At 55.3% G+C, this 17,335-nt stretch overlaps 5 protein-coding genes and 1 pseudogene across 6 annotated transcripts, besides 1 other annotated feature; 3 read left to right on the top strand and 3 right to left on the bottom strand.

Moving 5' to 3' along the window:
- Window positions 1-1,395: 1,395 nt before the first annotated feature.
- On the top strand, window positions 1,396-2,786 carry NCS57_00303400 (Serine/threonine-protein phosphatase 2A activator; the record flags this gene model as incomplete). Its single annotated transcript, XM_053053049.1, has 2 exons — window positions 1,396-2,018; window positions 2,066-2,786. 2 exons carry the CDS (start codon window positions 1,396-1,398, stop codon window positions 2,784-2,786), a joined length of 1,344 nt encoding a protein of 447 aa, XP_052918295.1.
- Window positions 2,787-3,151: 365 nt separating this feature from the next.
- Window positions 3,152-3,933, bottom strand: NCS57_00303300 (uncharacterized protein; the record flags this gene model as incomplete). The annotated part of the gene is made up of 4 exons (XM_053053048.1): window positions 3,152-3,411; window positions 3,477-3,596; window positions 3,676-3,837; window positions 3,921-3,933. The coding sequence occupies 4 exons, from the start codon at window positions 3,931-3,933 to the stop codon at window positions 3,152-3,154; spliced, it is 555 nt and encodes a 184-aa protein (XP_052918294.1).
- Window positions 3,934-5,341: 1,408 nt separating this feature from the next.
- NCS57_00303200 lies at window positions 5,342-6,612 on the bottom strand (annotated as a pseudogene). The gene is made up of 2 exons: window positions 6,446-6,612; window positions 5,342-6,392 (listed from the first exon to the last, which is right to left on the bottom strand).
- Window positions 5,342-6,612: a sequence feature.
- Window positions 6,613-7,593: 981 nt separating this feature from the next.
- NCS57_00303100 (uncharacterized protein) lies at window positions 7,594-9,888 on the top strand (the record flags this gene model as incomplete). Its single annotated transcript, XM_053053047.1, has 2 exons — window positions 7,594-7,703; window positions 7,755-9,888. 2 exons carry the CDS (start codon window positions 7,594-7,596, stop codon window positions 9,886-9,888), a joined length of 2,244 nt encoding a protein of 747 aa, XP_052918293.1.
- Window positions 9,889-10,294: 406 nt separating this feature from the next.
- On the bottom strand, window positions 10,295-15,744 carry NCS57_00303000 (RRM domain-containing protein; the record flags this gene model as incomplete). The annotated part of the gene is made up of 6 exons (XM_053053046.1): window positions 10,295-12,576; window positions 13,276-14,019; window positions 14,068-15,302; window positions 15,354-15,466; window positions 15,536-15,602; window positions 15,701-15,744. 6 exons carry the CDS (start codon window positions 15,742-15,744, stop codon window positions 10,295-10,297), a joined length of 4,485 nt encoding a protein of 1,494 aa, XP_052918292.1.
- A 426-nt stretch (window positions 15,745-16,170) lies between these two features.
- Window positions 16,171-17,091, top strand: NCS57_00302900 (NADH-ubiquinone oxidoreductase 30.4 kDa subunit, mitochondrial; the record flags this gene model as incomplete). The annotated part of the gene is made up of 2 exons (XM_053053045.1): window positions 16,171-16,534; window positions 16,583-17,091. The coding sequence occupies 2 exons, from the start codon at window positions 16,171-16,173 to the stop codon at window positions 17,089-17,091; spliced, it is 873 nt and encodes a 290-aa protein (XP_052918291.1).
- Between the last annotated feature and the right edge of the window lie 244 nt (window positions 17,092-17,335).

Genomic DNA, 17,335 nt, shown 5'->3' with positions numbered 1-17,335 from the left:
TCCACAGAGGTAGGCTGTTCTTCTGGTGTACGTAGTTCCTCCTGATCCTCGGCCTGCGCTGGAGCCTCATCCATAATCTCACCACCTTTATCAGCCTGCGAGTCTTCAATTTCAGCCCCAACCTCGATCACGTCGTCATTCTCAGCCTCAACATCATCTGCAGCCTCGGTCTCAACTCCGATCACATCCCCATTGTCGTCTTGTGATAACTGCACAACGATTCCAGCCCGGCCGTCGTTCTCTGAATGGTACTCAGCGCTGTCATCAGGTCGAAGCTTGGGCAACTTGTGGATCTGCTCGGTATCTGGGAGGATGGTCTTATTGATGTTCTGAAAAAAGTCTTGTCCTGGGGGAGCCGATTCGTCGTCATCATCGTCCTCCACTCGATCATGGTTCTGCAAGGGTTGTTCTTCCTCCTCAGCCCCTTCAGCATCATCACTATGCTGGCGTTTCGCAGGTTGATCCTCGGATTCGCCAATAGTGCGCCGGCGCTTCCTCCTTGGCGTGCTCAATTTCTCGAAGGTTTGGTTGTCTGTATGCGACCGTGTCTGGCGGCGTTGGCTCGAAGAGGGCTCCTCAGAGGTTTTCGATTTTCGTGGTCGTCCACGTGGGCGTGTGCTGGATTCAGAGGCATCGCTTCTTATTGGCGTCATAGTAGTCGTAGAAGCACGAGACCTGCCCCGTCTTTTTGGCTCAGGCATAGAGACGGGGGCTGCTGCCTTGCCCTGAGATCGCAGGAGAGCCATGATGGTGGTTTGTTATTCTGGAGGCTGGGTGCAAGTTTGCGACGACCAGGTCGCACAACGTTGGCGACAAGCCGGGACACCGCTGTAAGTTCGCTGCGCTAGCTAATGGATGTCTGTCCAATGAAAGTCGGATCGAATATGGGCGACGAGTCGGAGTTTGTCGTTGTCAGAGCATCTTTGCCGTGAATTGTCTGGGGAGAGTCGCTTGGTAGTGAATGACCGAGGACCAGTCGCGTCTAAGCGCGTTAAAAGGTGGGGCAAGCATGAAGCTCAGGGTGCAACAGATGACATCAACTTGATGAGCTCCCAAAGAAGCAAGAAATAGCAGCAGAACTTGGGATAATGACAACCTCTAGAAAAAATACTGTCGTTGATTTAGTCGAATTTACATATTCTACTCTATTTCGCAAGTTACCATGACAAAGCTGCTTCTGCCCTAACTCTGAGCTCTCAAGGTCGCATAGCTGACTAAATTCGGGCATCCACCATCACCAGCTCTTGGTCTCCAACCTAGCACTTACACATATCCACCTTTCGGCTTCCATCGCACCATCAAGACGACTAAAACCCCGAGGACTCGTCCTTTTCTTTCACCAACACACAGCAGGCTTCTTGACGTCAGGCCTCCGTCACAACACATCCGCTCAACATGACGTCCGCTTCCCCTCCAAAACCCCCCACTCTAGAGGTCCTAGATCTCAGCTCCCCGCCATCCTTCACCAAGCCCTCGAAGCGCATCCACGAGGGCCCCGACGTCGCCCGCTTCCTCACCAGCCTCGCCTACCGCGACATTGGCATCTTCATCCTCCAGCTCAACCACGCCCTCTGTCCCCGCAACCAGCCCTCCTCACCCCGCCCCCGCACATTCCCCCTCACCTCCAAGCCGCCGACATCGCCGTCCATCCAAGCTCTCCAGAGTCTACTATCCAAGATCGAACGCTTCATCGACGATGCTCCTCCAGACCCGGGCCCTCGAAGATTCGGAAACGTGAGCTTTCGCAAGTGGTACGCGATTCTCGAGAAACACTTGAACGAACTGCTTGGAGAAGGACTACTCGGCGAAACACTAAAGGTTGGGGATGGCGCAGCGTTGGAGGAGGTTTCCAGCTACCTTCTTGGCGGATTTGGAAGCGTACAACGACTAGACTACGGAACGGGACATGAACTCAGTTTCGTCGCCTTTCTTGGGTGTCTATGGAAACTGGGCTACTTCAAGGATGGAAATACAGGAGGCGAGATCGAACGGGAGATCGTTCTCAACGTTATCGAACCGTATGGCCCCTTCCCGAGTCTGTCTTGGTTCGTGCTAACACAAACAGATATCTGAGGGTGGTAAGGAAGCTCATCTTGACATATACCCTCGAACCTGCTGGTTCTCATGGCGTCTGGGGCCTCGACGATCACTCCTTCATGCCCTACATCTTTGGTTCTGCGCAACTCGCGCGGCCCATAAACGATACCGAGCCCATGCCCACCGAGGGTTCAGTCAAGGGCGCCCCGAAGCCTAGCGATGTCACCAAGGCCACCGTGGTCGAGGACCAGCGCCAGGTCAACATGTACTTTTCCGCCATCGGCTTCATCAACGATGTCAAGAAGGGTCCGTTCTGGGAGCACAGTCCCATCTTGTTCGACATTTCTGGCATCCGCGACGGCTGGGGCAAGATCAACAAGGGCATGATCAAGATGTTCAACGCCGAGGTGCTGTCTAAGTTTCCTGTTGTCCAGCACTTCCCCTTTGGCTCGCTCTTCTCGTGGGAGATCGATCCAGAGGCGGCGACCCCAACCCAGAGCGTCCACATGGCGAACCAACCTACACAAATGCCACATGGACCACCATCGGGAGTTGGAACAGCTGCACCGTGGGCTCAGGCTACAAGAATGCCAGCTCCAACAGGCCCAGGTATTCCGTACTCCCGAATGCCACCACCGGGACCTAGCTCTGGCTCCCTTGCAAGACCTCATCAGGGCGGAGCACCCAAGTCAGAATCTACAGGCGGGCAAATCACCATGACCAAAGCGCCGTGGGCAAGGGATGAGTAGCCAGCTCATAGGAGCTTCAACATGGTTTAGACACATGGTCATTTAGGCGCACATTATGGAGTCAACGGGCTTGGAGAGCATGGAGAGTGTTTGTGCATTAGATATAAAAAGCAGGGTATAGATTTGAAAAAACATGTCGCGACACTTCTCCCTCCGGGGTATCCAGCCAGCTGCTAGAACAAAAAGGAAACATCTAAGCAGGCCGAGGCTGCTAAGCAACTAGGAAATCCGTCTCTAAGGCAGCCGCCATCGACTAGACACACGAGTACGCCCCGTCCGATTCAGCATGGCCGCTGTCGTTGAGGTAAAAGCAAGATAGATGTCTCCATCTGGCAGCATTAAAAAGAGCAATCATAAGGGGGCATTTAAGAGGCGGCAGCAGGAGCGGGAGCGGGAGCTGGGGGGTCGGCATCCTTCTTCTCCTCCTTGGGGGCCTCAGCGGGAGCAGGCTCGGTAGGAGCAGGAGCAGGAGCGGGGACGGCAGCGGGAGCGGGAGCGGGAGTCTCAACGGCCGGAGCAGCGGCGGGGGCAGCGACTGGGGCGGGCTCCGTCTTGGCGGGCTCGGCAGCGGGAGCGGCTTCGGTGGTCGGGGCAGCGGCCGGAGCAGCAGGTTCAGTGGCAGGTGCTGAAAAATCATCAGTAAATCATCCATGACAACGTAAAATATTGCCGTTTCGCAGGTAAACGTACCAGGAGCAGCCTCCTCTGTCTTGGCAGCGTCGGTAGCAGCAGCAGGAGCCTCCGGCTTTGTCTCGGCCTCAGGCTTGGCCTCCTCCTTGGGAGGCTCAGTAACGGGGGCGGCGGGCTCAGCTGTAACGCAGAAGGGTTAGGAAAAGAAGCAACTAGGACGAGAGCTGCATCTAGAAGTATCTCAGATTATCAAACGTACTGGCTGGGGCTGGGGGAGCAGCGGCCTCAGTCTTGGTGGGCTCGGTGGTGGTCTCGGTAGGCTTGCTCTCGGCGGGCTTGTTCTCAGCAGCAGGCTCCTTCTCACCCTTCTTCTTGAAGGCAGCCTTGAGCTTGGCCTTGAGGTTGTCGAGGGCGTGGAGAGCTGTTGAGAGTGTTGTCAGTAGAGCTGCCTTGTGGTGTCTTGGGAGGTGCGCTATCGGAGGTGCGCGCAAGAGGAAAACTCACGGATTCCGGGCATGATGAGGGATTTCGAGGCGGAGATGGATTCAAAGGTGAGATTCTGCAGATAGGTAATCGTCAGCTACCGACCGAGGTCTTCACATACGGATGTCAGGTTAGCTCCAGCAGCTTGACAAGCTTGCCCAAGCACCGACTAACAGAGCCCATGAAGCACAAGCTCAAGGTGAATGCTGTGCCACTTTGCGTACGTACCAGATAGAGCTCAGAAAAGCGAACCTGACAGATGTAGCAGGCGATGACTTTGGCAACAGAACGAAGCTGTGTGAAAGATGGAGAGGATGAAAGTTGGGGAGGGGAAGAAGAGGTCGAGATGGGGGGGGTGGAGATGAATCCGAGTCCTGGTTAACGCCTGGGCTTTTGCCGTTTCTGGGTCGTGTTACGGGGTCCCTACCCCCAGCAGGCGGGAGATGAAACTCGTGCAAACAGAGCACAGCACAACAAAATACAGAAGGGTTCCCTCCCTGGGCAGTGAGTGACATGCAATCTCGACTGAAGCACGCAGCGCGGGTGGTCTAATCTGAGGCGGGAAGCTCTGGGCCACTGATAAATTAAGCCTTTTCCAGGGGTGGTGCCAAGTTCGAGACGGTCGACGCCAGGGGGTTCCACATCGCCCTGCAGCTCTGTCTCTCCGTGACGACTGGAAATAATTATAGCAGCAAGGACCCCTGAGGAAAGGATCATGATTCACAAAGTGTCCAGGGATAGATGAAGACTTGCTCATCCGTAATCTTGCGAGCCAACGTGTCCTTGCTATCACTCTTGATTGTCAAGGCTCGAAATGAATCAAGGGATGGGATTGACAGCCGAAACCAGGACTGCGGCAGATGGTGAATCAAAGGGATGGGGGACTGTAAACACCTGGTACACCCCCGTCTTGTGACTCGTTAGTGCTCTGCCGGCTCGAGATACCACCGTCGCTAACACTTGTCGCTGACGACAGCGTGCATCTCTCAACGACCCACCACCTTTGACGCGCAACGAGGATGCCGTGCAGGAGGGACATGAGAAGGATGTGCCATGTCAATGCCAATGCCCGTATCAAAATATCGCCAGTGATACAAAGCATCGACACTTTTCCCCTCTTCGCCAAGCAACAAAGTCCTCCTCTGATTCCTTTTTCGTGCTCTTTACCTGTTCTAGACTCATTCCCAGGGTCACCAAGTCACAGCCTATCAGACCCTTCCCCACCAGTTAAGCTTTCCCAAGCTTTTCTTGTCGGGCTGCTTTTTTAGTGCCGTCACCAATGGATGCCGCCCCCACGAAAAAAAACCTACCCGCCCGATGCTAAACAACGGAACGTAGTCTACAAGCCATCGAATGCCAACCGACGGAAACTTCCATTGCTTATCTTACATGGTGAATATCAGGTTTTACAGGTCGCTCTAGAAGAGCCAAAATATTCTAGATCACGCCTGTATCCTCTCCGCCAACCACTCCTCCACAACCTCCTCCCCCTTCTCGTCCATCTCCAACGTCCCCCTCTCCTCCCCAGCTTCCTCAACCTTGACTCGCCGCTCCCCTTCATCCTCCCACATGTGAATCTCGTCATCCCAAAGACCCCTCTCCTTGAGCTCGACCCTCTCGATGCTCCGGTGCATCATCTCAGCCAGCTCCCGAGCCTGCACCTCCAGGCAGTTCCCCCAGGGCCTCGCCCCCTTGGGCCGCCCTGGCTTGTTGGAGCGCTGCGGCAGAGGCGGGGAGTCGTACAGCAGCAGGGTCTCGGGGATTTTGAGCGTCGACTTGCGGGGTGGGAACACCAGCCGAGACTTGCGCGGCGCCTTTTCCGGGACAGCTGGCGCGGCGTCTGGGTTTGTCAGGGCCTCGATCCACGCAGCGTCGTCTTCCGACATGTTGTAGGACGAGGGGATATTCAAGCCCGGGTTGTGGAAGAACAGGCTCGGGCTGGCAAAGGGGTCGAACAGGTCGTTGGTTGACTGGAAGAAGACCGGCAGATGCTCCTGGAGGTAGTGCATATATGCGCTCCCCTGCGGCTTGTAGATGAACCCCGTGCCCTTGGATTTCCAAGTGGTTCGGTTCACCGGGTGATCTGGGAGGAACATGGTCCAGTTGTAGATGCCGTTGTACGACACAACGCCTCGAACCCCGAAAGGCTTGTGCGGCTGCGACTCCGTTAGGGCGAGCGAGGTAGCCAGGCTCGCGCCCAGGTGAGATCCGTAGACATAAATGTCGCGCCGCTGAATGCCTTCGGGTGCGAGGTTCTCGATGAGCCAGGAGTAGGCAAACGCAGTGTCGTGAACTGGCGTGGGCCAGAGACCCTCTGTAGAAGGCATCTGCGTCAATCCAGGATCAAACGAGTTCCAACGGTAGTTGATGCTAGCAACCGGTTTCCCCTGGAGGAAACTAGGCAATGAAGTATATTGCCCATTGCTGGTAGGAAATGGGGGGAGATGAATGAAGAGGGGAGATTGTGGATGATGCTCAGCAACATTGATGAGGCTATCGCGGATCAGTCAGTTCCGTGGTTTACACCGATCAGGGAGGCTTCTCACTCTATGTTGACATGGCCCGCTGAGCCTGTTCTGACACTAACCCGCTCATGGCTCTGAGAGCTAAACGGCCTCCGCGACGGCCCAACACAAACGTTGATGGGGCGGTTACGGGTAGCACGGAAGACACGGAGAAGGCATGCTGGCATACTGCAACCGCATACCCGAGGCACTGGCGGCACGGAAACGCGTTTCTAGTGTGAGATCTAGAGTTTCTATATGGAACGGAATTAGCCAGGTGAAAAGGGGTCTTGGTAAGGACGCGACTTACACGCTCAATCTGAGAGATGGCAGAGAGAACAGTTATGCATAAGGTTGACTCGGCAACCCTTCCAAGGTCCCTCGAGGTTAGAGTTATAAGGGAGTTTTCATAGGAAAATACACAATGGGATTAATGGAAGCAATCAGCCGTACAGCCAAGTTGCTTTGATCATGAAAGAGTAATGATAGGGCGAGGAGCCGATGTAGGAACAAACTTGAGGTGAGTGGGGAGAATTAATTCCATTGGACAGCCAAAATATGGGGCAGCCAAGTTTCTTGAAAGTACCCATAATCACCCTATCTCGATCGACAAAGCTCTAGGGTCAGCAGGGCGTCAGTGCCAAAAAGCTTGAATTCCATCCGCTAAATTCAATGATTCCAGCACCTGGGATCAAAGTATCTCTCAAGTACCGGCTTGATTCAAACTCGTGATGCCGCCTTTTCCCTCTTATCCGCCGTTACCGCCGTCTCCCTTTTACGAATCCCTTGGTCAGCCTTTGCAAGGTCTTGGTAAACAATGACTACCTCGAGAGTAGCTCAATGGCAGGGCAACTAAATTCGGAAAAGCCGCACATCATCAAGCGAAGCTAGCAAACCGTCTAATGAGACGACCGCTTTTGAAAGACACACAAGACGTCATCGTCCGCGTGTTTTCCCATGCCAAGATTTCCATCCCAACCGTTCACTTGGACCCTTGACCCTTGATCCATCGCCAAGACCTTTCAAGATCCCAATTGCAACTCTTTGAAGTACACGAGAATCTTTCGCATCATCTGTGTACTCGCATTCCATTTTTACATCTGAAATCGATGGATGCATCCTGCCGCATATGTATCATCTGATCGAGACAAGCTCACCTCACACCACCAAGTAGCCTCACAACGGGCCCCATGGACGACGGCAACTTGGGAGACACCATCCAAGATGAGGCCGAGGTCATTGAAGAGTCTGTTGCGTATGAGATGCGTATGGAAAATGATGATGCCCATCTAGCTCCAAGGTGAGCCCATCAGTTCACAGTCACTTCACGTACCTATACTCACATCGCCAGTCGCTGGTGGTTTGCCTCGTCGGCATTCCCCATGATCGCCGGCACCCTTGGCCCCGTCGCCTCAGCCTTCAGTATCTGCGCCCTCGTTCGGCCATGGAGACAGCAGCTCGTGCCCGGCGAGGATATCGACGACGCGGTCTATGTTACTGACCCCCCATGGTTGACCATCATCAATGCCATTCAGCTCTTCATGGCCATCATCTCAAACATGTTTCTCCTCCTCAACATGGCCAGACGCGTCCGCTTCACCATCGCTCAGCCCGTTACCATCATCGGCTGGTACATCTCGGCGATTCTCCTCATCTCGCTCTTAGCCACGGCCTCGGGGCCACTCACTGATGGCCTCAAGTTTAACAAAGACGAGCTCATCTGGTCACAGGCCTTTTACTACGGCATGTGGGCAGCCATCCTCTACTTTGTCGACGCCACGCTCATGATGGTGACGTTCTATGGTGCCTGGACTCGTCATTATGGCAAGGACTTTAACCTGACGCCCAGCCAGCGCACCCTCATGCTCCAAACCATCATGTTCCTCATGTACCTTCTCATTGGCGCCCTAGTCTTCTCCAACATCGAAGGCTGGAACTATCTCGACGGCGTCTACTGGGCCGACGTGACCCTCTTCACCGTCGGTTTTGGCGACTTCGCGCCAGATACGACCCTAGGCTGTGCCCTCATGATTCCCTACGCCCTCATCGGCGTCATCAGTCTCGGTCTGGTCATCGGCTCTATTCGAAGCCTTGTTCTCGAACGTGGAAAGCGTCAGGTTGATGCCCGGATGGAAGAGAAGAAGCGGCGGAGAATGGTCCGCAGCATGACTAAGAAAGGTGACGACGATATCCTCGAGCCCATCCGGGAACCACACCGCGCCGACTCCGAATTCTCCAGCAAGCTACCAGCAACAGAGTATGAGCGTCGCAAGGTCGAGTTCGATCTCATGCGCAAGATCCAGGCCCAGACGTCGTCCCGTCGTCGCTGGATGGCCATGGCCATATCCACAGGCTCGTGGCTCATCCTGTGGCTCCTGGGGGCCTTCATCTTTGTCAAGTGCGAGAAGCCGTACCAGGGCTGGGTGTACTTTGACGGCTTCTACTTTTGCTTCATCTCTCTCACCACAATTGGATACGGCGACAGGACGGTTAAATCCAACGCGGGCAAGTCATTCTTTGTATTTTGGTCTCTCCTCGCATTGCCGACTATGACAGTTCTCATCTCAAACGCCGGAGATACTGTTGTCAAGCTCGTCCGTGATAGCACGCTGCGACTCGGAAACGTCACCATCCTCCCCGGCGAGGGCAACTTTTCTGGTGATCTCAAGTACATCATCCACAAGGCCACGTTTGGAAGGATATTCCCAGATCACAAGAGCCCCCCAGCACCTCAGGACCTCAAGAAACACCAGTCAACACAAAGTAATACCACTCAGCACATAACCGGCACTATAATCAAAACAGAAGAAGGAAACCATGGACAAGACGCACGCGGCCGCTCTCGCCACTCAAACCTCGACCGAGACTCTTCTCCCCGACGGATAGGTTACCACCGCAACAACTCAACATTTACCTCCCAAGTCCGTCGGTCCCTCTCCCGTCTGCGAGACGCCAAGGATGAACTTCCCATCGGCACAGACTTTCACTTCCTCCTCATCTCCGAGATCCAGGTTCTCGCTGGCCATCTAAAATCCCGCAAGCCCCATCACTACAGCTTCGAGCAGTGGGCATGGTATCTCAAGCTCATGGGCGAGGACGAAGGCAACGCCGAGACGCACCGCAAAGCGCAGCCAAAGAGCGGGCATAGACATCACCACCACCACCATCATCATGGCCGCGGCAGGAGCCCGCAACGAGGTGGTTACGGCTCACCGGATAGAAACGACGAGGAGAGCCCGGAGTCGGACGAGGCCATGGCTTGGTCCTGGGTGGGCAACCGCAGTCCGCTCATGGGAAGCCAGGAAGAAACCGAGTGGATTCTCGAAAGACTCATGGACAGACTGCGCGAGTCCTTGTCTGCAGAGGGAAGACGACAGTTGAGAGCTGAAACTAGAGCTTTGGGAGCTGGTCATCATCGTCCAGTCAATGGTTCGCACCATAACGGACACAGCCACGAGGACAAGGAAAAGGAAAAGGGACACTGATACTCAGGTGAGGCGAACACAGGCTGGCTATAATGATTATTTGATGATTGCGGCGTTGATTTATTGTAGATGTTTGCATATAGCCGGTGTAAGTTTGGGCAGGTTCACGGGATACGAGTTTGTAAGTTGCTGTTGATAGTGTACAACTTCGAGGTCAGAGCCTCAAAGCACACAACGTGTCGTATTCATTCCTCATAGCTCTAGGCTTCCAAGTAACAGATCTAACCCTTCTGTCACTATTCCGTATTCATACATGGATACTCGTACAACATAAATAACGACACATCGTCACCGCGAGTATTAATCCCTGCTTGTTCCGTAGAATTCGTACAACGGCGATAAAGAGTACCGCCCATCCTCAGCTCGTAATGTCATGCTCCAAAAGCTCACTATTCATAACAGCTGCTCAGTTGCCGTTTCCAAGAAGCAGCCGTCTGTTGCGTCGAATGACCTGGTTCAGCCCCTTCTCCAGCTTCTCCGTCTCGCGACGAGCAGCCGCAAGGGCACCCTCGGCATCCTCAACGCTCATAAGGGGCATGCCACTAACGCCCATGCCAAAGTTCTTGCCACGCTCCTCGCTCGACATGCCGGCCGAGCTAAAGTCCTGCATCGCTCGGGCTCCATCAGGTGGCGTGTAGATACCAACGCCAGCAGCAGCATCAGGCCCGTAGAAGTAGGGTGCCAGAGAGTTGAGGCTCGCAGCAGCCGCGTCCTTGGTAGGAGATGCCCCCTTAGGGAATCCCATGTTGGTGGCCCCCAGGTTGAGGCGAGGGAGGACGTACTGGTTGATGTAGCTGAGCGCATCCTCACGTTGAAGCTTCCCAATAGGATCCTGCGACTGAGGTTGAGCGGTGGCAGGGAAGATGTTGGGTCGACCGTTAGGAACGGCTCGGCCCTTGATCAGAGAAAAGGCGCCGCTTCCTGGCTGGTGTCGAGGGGCGATGAAGGCTCCTGGGTTCTCTGCTGTAGCCGCGATAGCAGCCTGGAGCTCAAGGAAAGCATCCTCCTCTTCAGGGGTAAGACCACGAATGCAGTCTCCGTTGGGGGTGATGAGCATCCGGCTGCCATCCACGTGGAACTGCTTGCGGACAGGCTTTCCAGCGCGCAGAGCTGCCAGATCTTCATCCTGAATCTCACCACACTTGCAAGAGCAGTCCTTGCAATGGCCAGCCTTATTGGCGTTGCTGTTGGCAGAGTTGGGGTCAGTGCGGGATGAGCTGCCTGAGATAGGCTTGAGTAGGTGCAACTTGTCGATGCTCGAGGACCACAAGGCGTTCTTAATCTCGGTAAACACAGAGGATGGGCCTGGCTGTGGCTTCTCTGGCACTTCAGGGGTCTCAGGCTCGGTCACAGCAGGCTCCTGGGGAGGTGACTGCGGCGTAGGAGCCACCTCTGGCTCAACCTCCTTTGCCTTGCCTTTGCCCTTGGCAGCCTTCTTCTGGGCAGCCTTGCTCTTGACGGGTTTCTGTTCTATCTCTTTCTCCTTGGGTTGCTCTGGCACAGCAGGCTCTGCAGGAGTGGGCTCGGCCTTGACTGGCTCCTGGACAGGTGTCGCAGGACGAGGCTGGGGTGCCTTGGCAGGCTTCTCCTTCTTTTGCTTCTTCTTTCGCCCAAGGACCGGTGCATGCTCCTCTGGCTCCTTCGGGGCTTCAGCAATCAGCTTAGTCTCCTGCTTCAAGGCATCCTTGCGCTGCTTTCGTTGCTGGCTCTTGGTCGTTGTTCTCACCGCCGCAGATCCAATCCTGTTTGGAGGTGGAGAGCTTGCGCGGGAATGGGTCACAGAGGCCGAAATCACCGAGGCGGTGTCACTAACCATCTCGCTGGCGGGTGTTTCGGGTCTGTAAGAAGCCGAGATGACTCTAGATGTCGCCGACAATGCAACTGAGGCCATCGTCAAGGCAGGGGAAGCTGGCGGGGGCGCCTCTACTCTTTGCGTAGGAACCACACGCAACGTCTTGGGTGCAGTGCGAGTAATAGGGGATGAAATACCGGCGGCGGAAGGGGTAGGGAGAGGTGGGAAAGCAGCAGAGAGCTCTGTCGTCGACTTCTCAGTTGTTGCCGATGACTCTCCAGTCTTGGAGGGCGAACCTCCTGCGGCCCGGGTATCAATGGAAACAGGCTTCTTCTCGGCCGTTGTGGTCATCGCCGGCTTCACATCCTGACTCTTGGTCTCCAGGCTGGGCCCGGCCTTTGCCAGAAGCTTGTCGACAATCTTCTCTGCTTGTCTCTTAGCCTTGGGGGTTGCTTTTGGTGTCGGTGTGCTAGGCCGGTCCTTGTTCTTCAGTGCATCCAAAGCCGGGAAGTCCTCGTCTTGCAAGGCGGTTCCCTTTATCTGCTTAGTTTGCGACTGTGCCGTGATCTCCTTTGACAAGCCACTCTCGGCTGCAAGAGACTTGAGGTTCTTCTTGGCTTCCGAGATTGGCGTGACTGGCTTTCGGGGCGAGTGTTCCGGAGTCAAAGCACCCTGTGGGAATCCTGGAGGTGGAACCTTGGGCAGCGCAGGGACAACGTGGTGAAGTCTCGAGGAGCCAGGGGTGGACGGCGGCCTGGAGATGTTCGTAGGTAGACCTGGCGGAAGGGCTAGGCCTGGGGGTACTGAACGGCGTCCATCTAAATCCGTGATGGGATCATCTGCGACCAGCGCATCAACTGAATTCCTGGCCTCGTCGAGAGAGGGTAGCTCGTCATCTATTCAAACGACTGTTAGCATGACGCCCAACTAATCGCTCGAGATGAACCAAGAAAACAAGACACCAAGACTACGACACCACAGCTTCTTATGTACAGGATATTAGGGGAGCAAGATTCATGCTACGGCATCCACCATCGTCTTCCACGGGGGGACAACGAGTATAAAGGGCAGCTTGGAGAGAATAGAGGGTATATGCTATTTCTGACCAAAGGTAACCGCCAAACCTAGGCGGGCGGATTCGACATTGTTAACATACATAAGGGCTTGTGGAAGACGATGATGGCTTGCCTGACCTGAACCCCCATGCGCGCGTGGTCGTTGATGGACCTGCTGAAAAACTCGGAGGGTAGAGACCCCATGGGGTGCTCTCGATGTGTCCTCCTTTTCCCCCAAAGAACGAAGATGACGCCTGATGCAAAGCTGGCCCTTCTGCGCAGCGTTGATCTCGCAAAATGCCTGCTGAATCAAAATGCGCTTGTGACTGACTTGTGTCCCCCCCGAGGAAGATGTAAGGCAACCTTTTGGCCTCATCCCTGAAATGCCCAAGAACGCCTCCCCCTGTACATGAAGAAAAAGGGCCAGAAACAATAAGACGTGGCCCGTCACCCAGCCTCCCTGAATCGTGATGGCTCCAAAAAGCAAACAATAACATTACCACCTCGTGAAGCCGGCGTTATACATCATGTTGTACCCACCTTGACTCTGACCACCAAACAAGCCCTGTCCAACTCCGGCGTTGCCCTGAGACTGGTGCTGCATTCGCGCCTGCAGGATACTCGGGTCTGCAAGATCTACTAAACCACTCCCCCCAGAGGAGGAAGTGTTAGCATGTCTGTGCTTCTTCCCCTTCTTCTTCTGCTTGGAACCCATGTCTTGGAATGCTCCGGGCTGGTTACCGTAGAGCGACGCCGGATGGCCGGAAGCAGGAGCTGGGGTGGAGGTAGAGGATGGTGGGTACTGGTTTGAAAAAGAAGAGATCAGGTACTCACGCTTTCCCGCATCATGGGCCTGGTTATTGCCTGCCCCCCTGCGGTTGATCAAACTTTGAAGAAGCTCAGTCGAGTTGTCCTTAGGTGCACCTCCAAATCCACCACCAAACTGGCCAAACATGCTAGGAGGGGTGCCAGTTGACTTGAGGCCAGGGGGAGGTCCTGGCATAGAGGTGCCATAGAACTGGTTGTTGCCCTGGGACTGGAACGAGTTGGGCATCATGGAAGACTGCTGAGCCATGATGCGCGGGTTGGCAGCCAGCTTGACATTGGTAGCCGAGCTCGCGTTGTCGTTGGCAAAGCTGAATCGGGAAGATTGGCGGTTGTGACCTTGTCCCTGGAAGGTGCTGCCTTGTCCTTGGTTGGAGATGCCAGGAGGGACATCGTTGAACCCGCTCTGGGATCGGAGGAAGAGTTGTTGAGGTGTCATGGACCGCGAGCCTGGATTGCCTGAACTTTGGTTAAAATTAGGTCCAGTCAGGGCAGGTCCAAATATACCATCGGTCGTGCTTCGTTGGATAGGAGGCTGAGTGCTGGGTCGACGATCAAAGCCTCGGCTGTCACCAGTTGTGTCGCGATCCTCCGGTTCACCTCCAAGGGCCAAGCTTCCACCTGTCTCCGGTTCTCCCTCTGAAGGCTCGCGAGCCTCGGCGGCCTCCTCCTGCTCTCCGCTTAAACGGGAGTCTTCCTCCTCGCGCATAGCCTTGCGCTTCTCACCGCCACGGACGTCGAACAAAGGTGGGCCGAGATCGTCTGAATCGGGGTCAACAACGCGAGGAAGAGAGCAGCCCTGCAGCGCCTTCAAAAGAGCCTTGAGAGAGCTCTCGGGGAGTCCCTTGGTTTCCTTGATTGGTTCAGGCGTAGGCTCTGGCTCCTTCGGCTTGTTGGCTGTCGATGGGCCAGCTTCCGGCTCCTGGGTATCCTCCACTGCTTCCTCCGGAACGGCCTCTGCGGTAACAGGCAACGACATCGAAACAGCAGGGCTGGACGCAGCACCACTAGTAGCGTGACTACCCCTACGGCTTCGCTGAGGATTCCGCGCCCAGTTGGCAGATGACGGGAGTGCCGATCCATCGACGCCATTCTCCGACCCTTCCTTACTAACAGAGCGAGTCATGGGATGGGATACGACGGGTGGCGGCGTGGGTTGAGGGGCCTGCTGTCGAGAGGCAGACCGCGAGGACCCACCGCCAGGTAAAGGCCGCTGAGTGTGGATGCTGTTCATGGACGACAGGTCTTGTCTCGAATAGCTATCCTCCTCGTCACCTTGTTCGTGCAAGAACATGCATCCAGGGTTGCCGCATTTCTCGTTCTTGAGCCAAGCAGAGCAGTATTTGGTCGTGCCATGCTGGGCCTTGAGAATCCGGTCACCGTTCTGGGAACCGTGGACGGCCTGAATGCAACGTGTCGCTTCTTCGGGGCGCTCAAACGTCACGTAAATGCCGAGCGACTGGTGTTGGCCATCCGAGCTCTTCCGGTTACTAATCGAAATCTTCTGGATGTTGCCGTACTGGCCGAAGAATTCGGGCTTTCGCAACGTCTTGAGTAGTTCGTCTTCGCGCACGGTAGGGGCGAGGCCTGTGATATAGACCAAGTTCTTCTGCACGACACGCACTCCGATGAGATTCTTACGGTTCTCCTTCTCGGCCTCGCGTTTCTGGACTTCCTTTTGTCGTTGCTCTTGGGCTCGCTTCTTTTGGTTCTTTTGTATGTTGGCACGGAACTCGGCGACTCTGTAATCACACGTCAGCGTGGCGAGGCCCGAGAGGCGGGCAGCGACGTACTCTTCCTGCGTCACGACTTTCCACTGTATGGTCTTCTCGTCGTAAGGTCGTCGACATGCGGGACATAGCCCATTCATATTATTCTTGATGTTGTTGAAGCAGAACTGGCAGACCTGCGAATAAGGTTAGCCATGTGGCCACTCGACGAGGGACGATAGATGACGGGTAGGATTCGATCGCACCTGGTAGCCGCAAGGACATGGTCGAAAATTCCGATCGGAGAGATCAAACTCCTCGATACAAAGAGGGCTGTCAAGGGTGTCAGCTCAGGTACCCAACATTGCCCGAGGGCGCAGGCCCAGCGGTGCCAGCAGTCAAGCGCGCCCGGTGCACGCGTTGAAACTCACCAGGTATCCTCCTCCTCTTCTATGAAAGAATCTTGGGGCGCCATGGTGACAGTCTGAGATTAGGGGTGAAAGGTTGATGTGGGGAGGATTCAAAATACGATGCTGGAATTGTGAGGACGAGGAGAGGAACGATGTTCGGTATGCATCGAGGCTGCGGGAAGAGAAAGATCCAAAAGCGCTCTAAGCCAATCTCGGCCTAGTGGCGACGGAAAATCACGTGAAAGGATCTCTGTCAGAGCAGCAAGGAGTTTGGGGACGTGCAATAGGCGGCTACCTTCAGGCTCCGGGCAACCCCGCCTGTCATCGAGGTACCTGTATATGTCCGGCAGAACACCGGAAGATTCACGTCAAGGCTCAGCCGCTAGGATTCTCGAGCCAATACTTGCAGCATCATTACCAACACCACAAGGCATTTCGTCTCGAGGACCTCTCCCATCGTCAATTGGCCTCGAACCGTCACATCACCGGCCATGGCGACCACGATCTCTCGAAGCAGGGCCCTGGCCTCAGCTCTGCGGCCCGCGAAGCCTTCCGTTCAGGCCTTCAACGACCAAGCAATCCGCTGCTTGTCCAGCTCGGCTCGTCAATATGTCGCAATGCCGAAGGAGTCGCCCAACATGCGAATGGCCCCCCGAGACCACATCGGCACCCTCAAGGCGCCCATTGTCAACCCTGCCGACAAGTACCAGAGCAAGGCTGACAACATGCACCGATACGGTGCCTGGCTGATGGGTTGCCTGCCCAAGTACATCCAGCAGTTCTCTGTCTGGAAGGACGAGCTCACCATCTACATCTCGCCCTCGGGTGTTTATCCCGTCTTCAGCTTCCTGAAGTGTTGGTATCCCGTCAATTGATAACAGGGAATCTACTAAAACCGTCCAGACAACACCGCTGCCGAGTTCACCCAGGTCAGCACCGTCACTGCCGCCGACTACCCCACGCGCGAGAACCGATTCGAGATTGTCTACAACCTTCTCTCGGTCCGTCACAACTCCCGCATCCGTGTCAAGACCTACGCCGACGAGGCTTCCCCCGTGCCCAGCATCACCGGTCTCTTTGACGGTGCCAACTGGTACGAGCGAGAGGTCTACGATCTTTACGGAGTCTTCTTTGCCGGCCATCCCGATCTCCGACGAATCATGACCGACTACGGTTTTGAGGGTCACCCTCTGCGCAAGGACTTCCCCTTGACTGGTTACACCGAGATCCGATACGACGAGGAGAAGAAGCGTATCGTGACCGAGCCCCTTGAGCTTACCCAAGCCTTCCGCAACTTTGAGGGTGGATCCAGCGCCTGGGAGCCTGTCGGAGCCGGACAGGACCGCACACCCGAGTCGTTCAAGCTGCCAACACCCAAGCCGGAGGAGAAGAAGGAGGAGCCGAAGAAATAAAACGGGTATCCATATCCCAAGCTGTATAAGATGTCACTTGTTAGAAATATTACCTGGATTTGCATCAGATCAGACCACTCTTTTCTTGGTCCGCCAAGTGAAGTGTCCACCGTCGACCGTCCACCGACCCTCGACAAGAACTGACTTAGCGGGCAGGGTCCGGTATTAAACGACCGGGGACAAGATATGACCTCTTCGGTCCTCGCTAACAAAGCAGGCTAGAGGAAGGTGCAAGTAGCGCACA

The sequence above is a fragment of the Fusarium keratoplasticum genome, chromosome 2 (genome assembly GCF_025433545.1).
Source record: "Fusarium keratoplasticum isolate Fu6.1 chromosome 2, whole genome shotgun sequence".
NCBI lineage: Eukaryota > Fungi > Ascomycota > Sordariomycetes > Hypocreales > Nectriaceae > Fusarium > Fusarium keratoplasticum.
The sequence above is the reverse complement of the archived record's forward strand: the minus strand, read 5'-3'. Positions and strand labels throughout refer to the sequence as shown.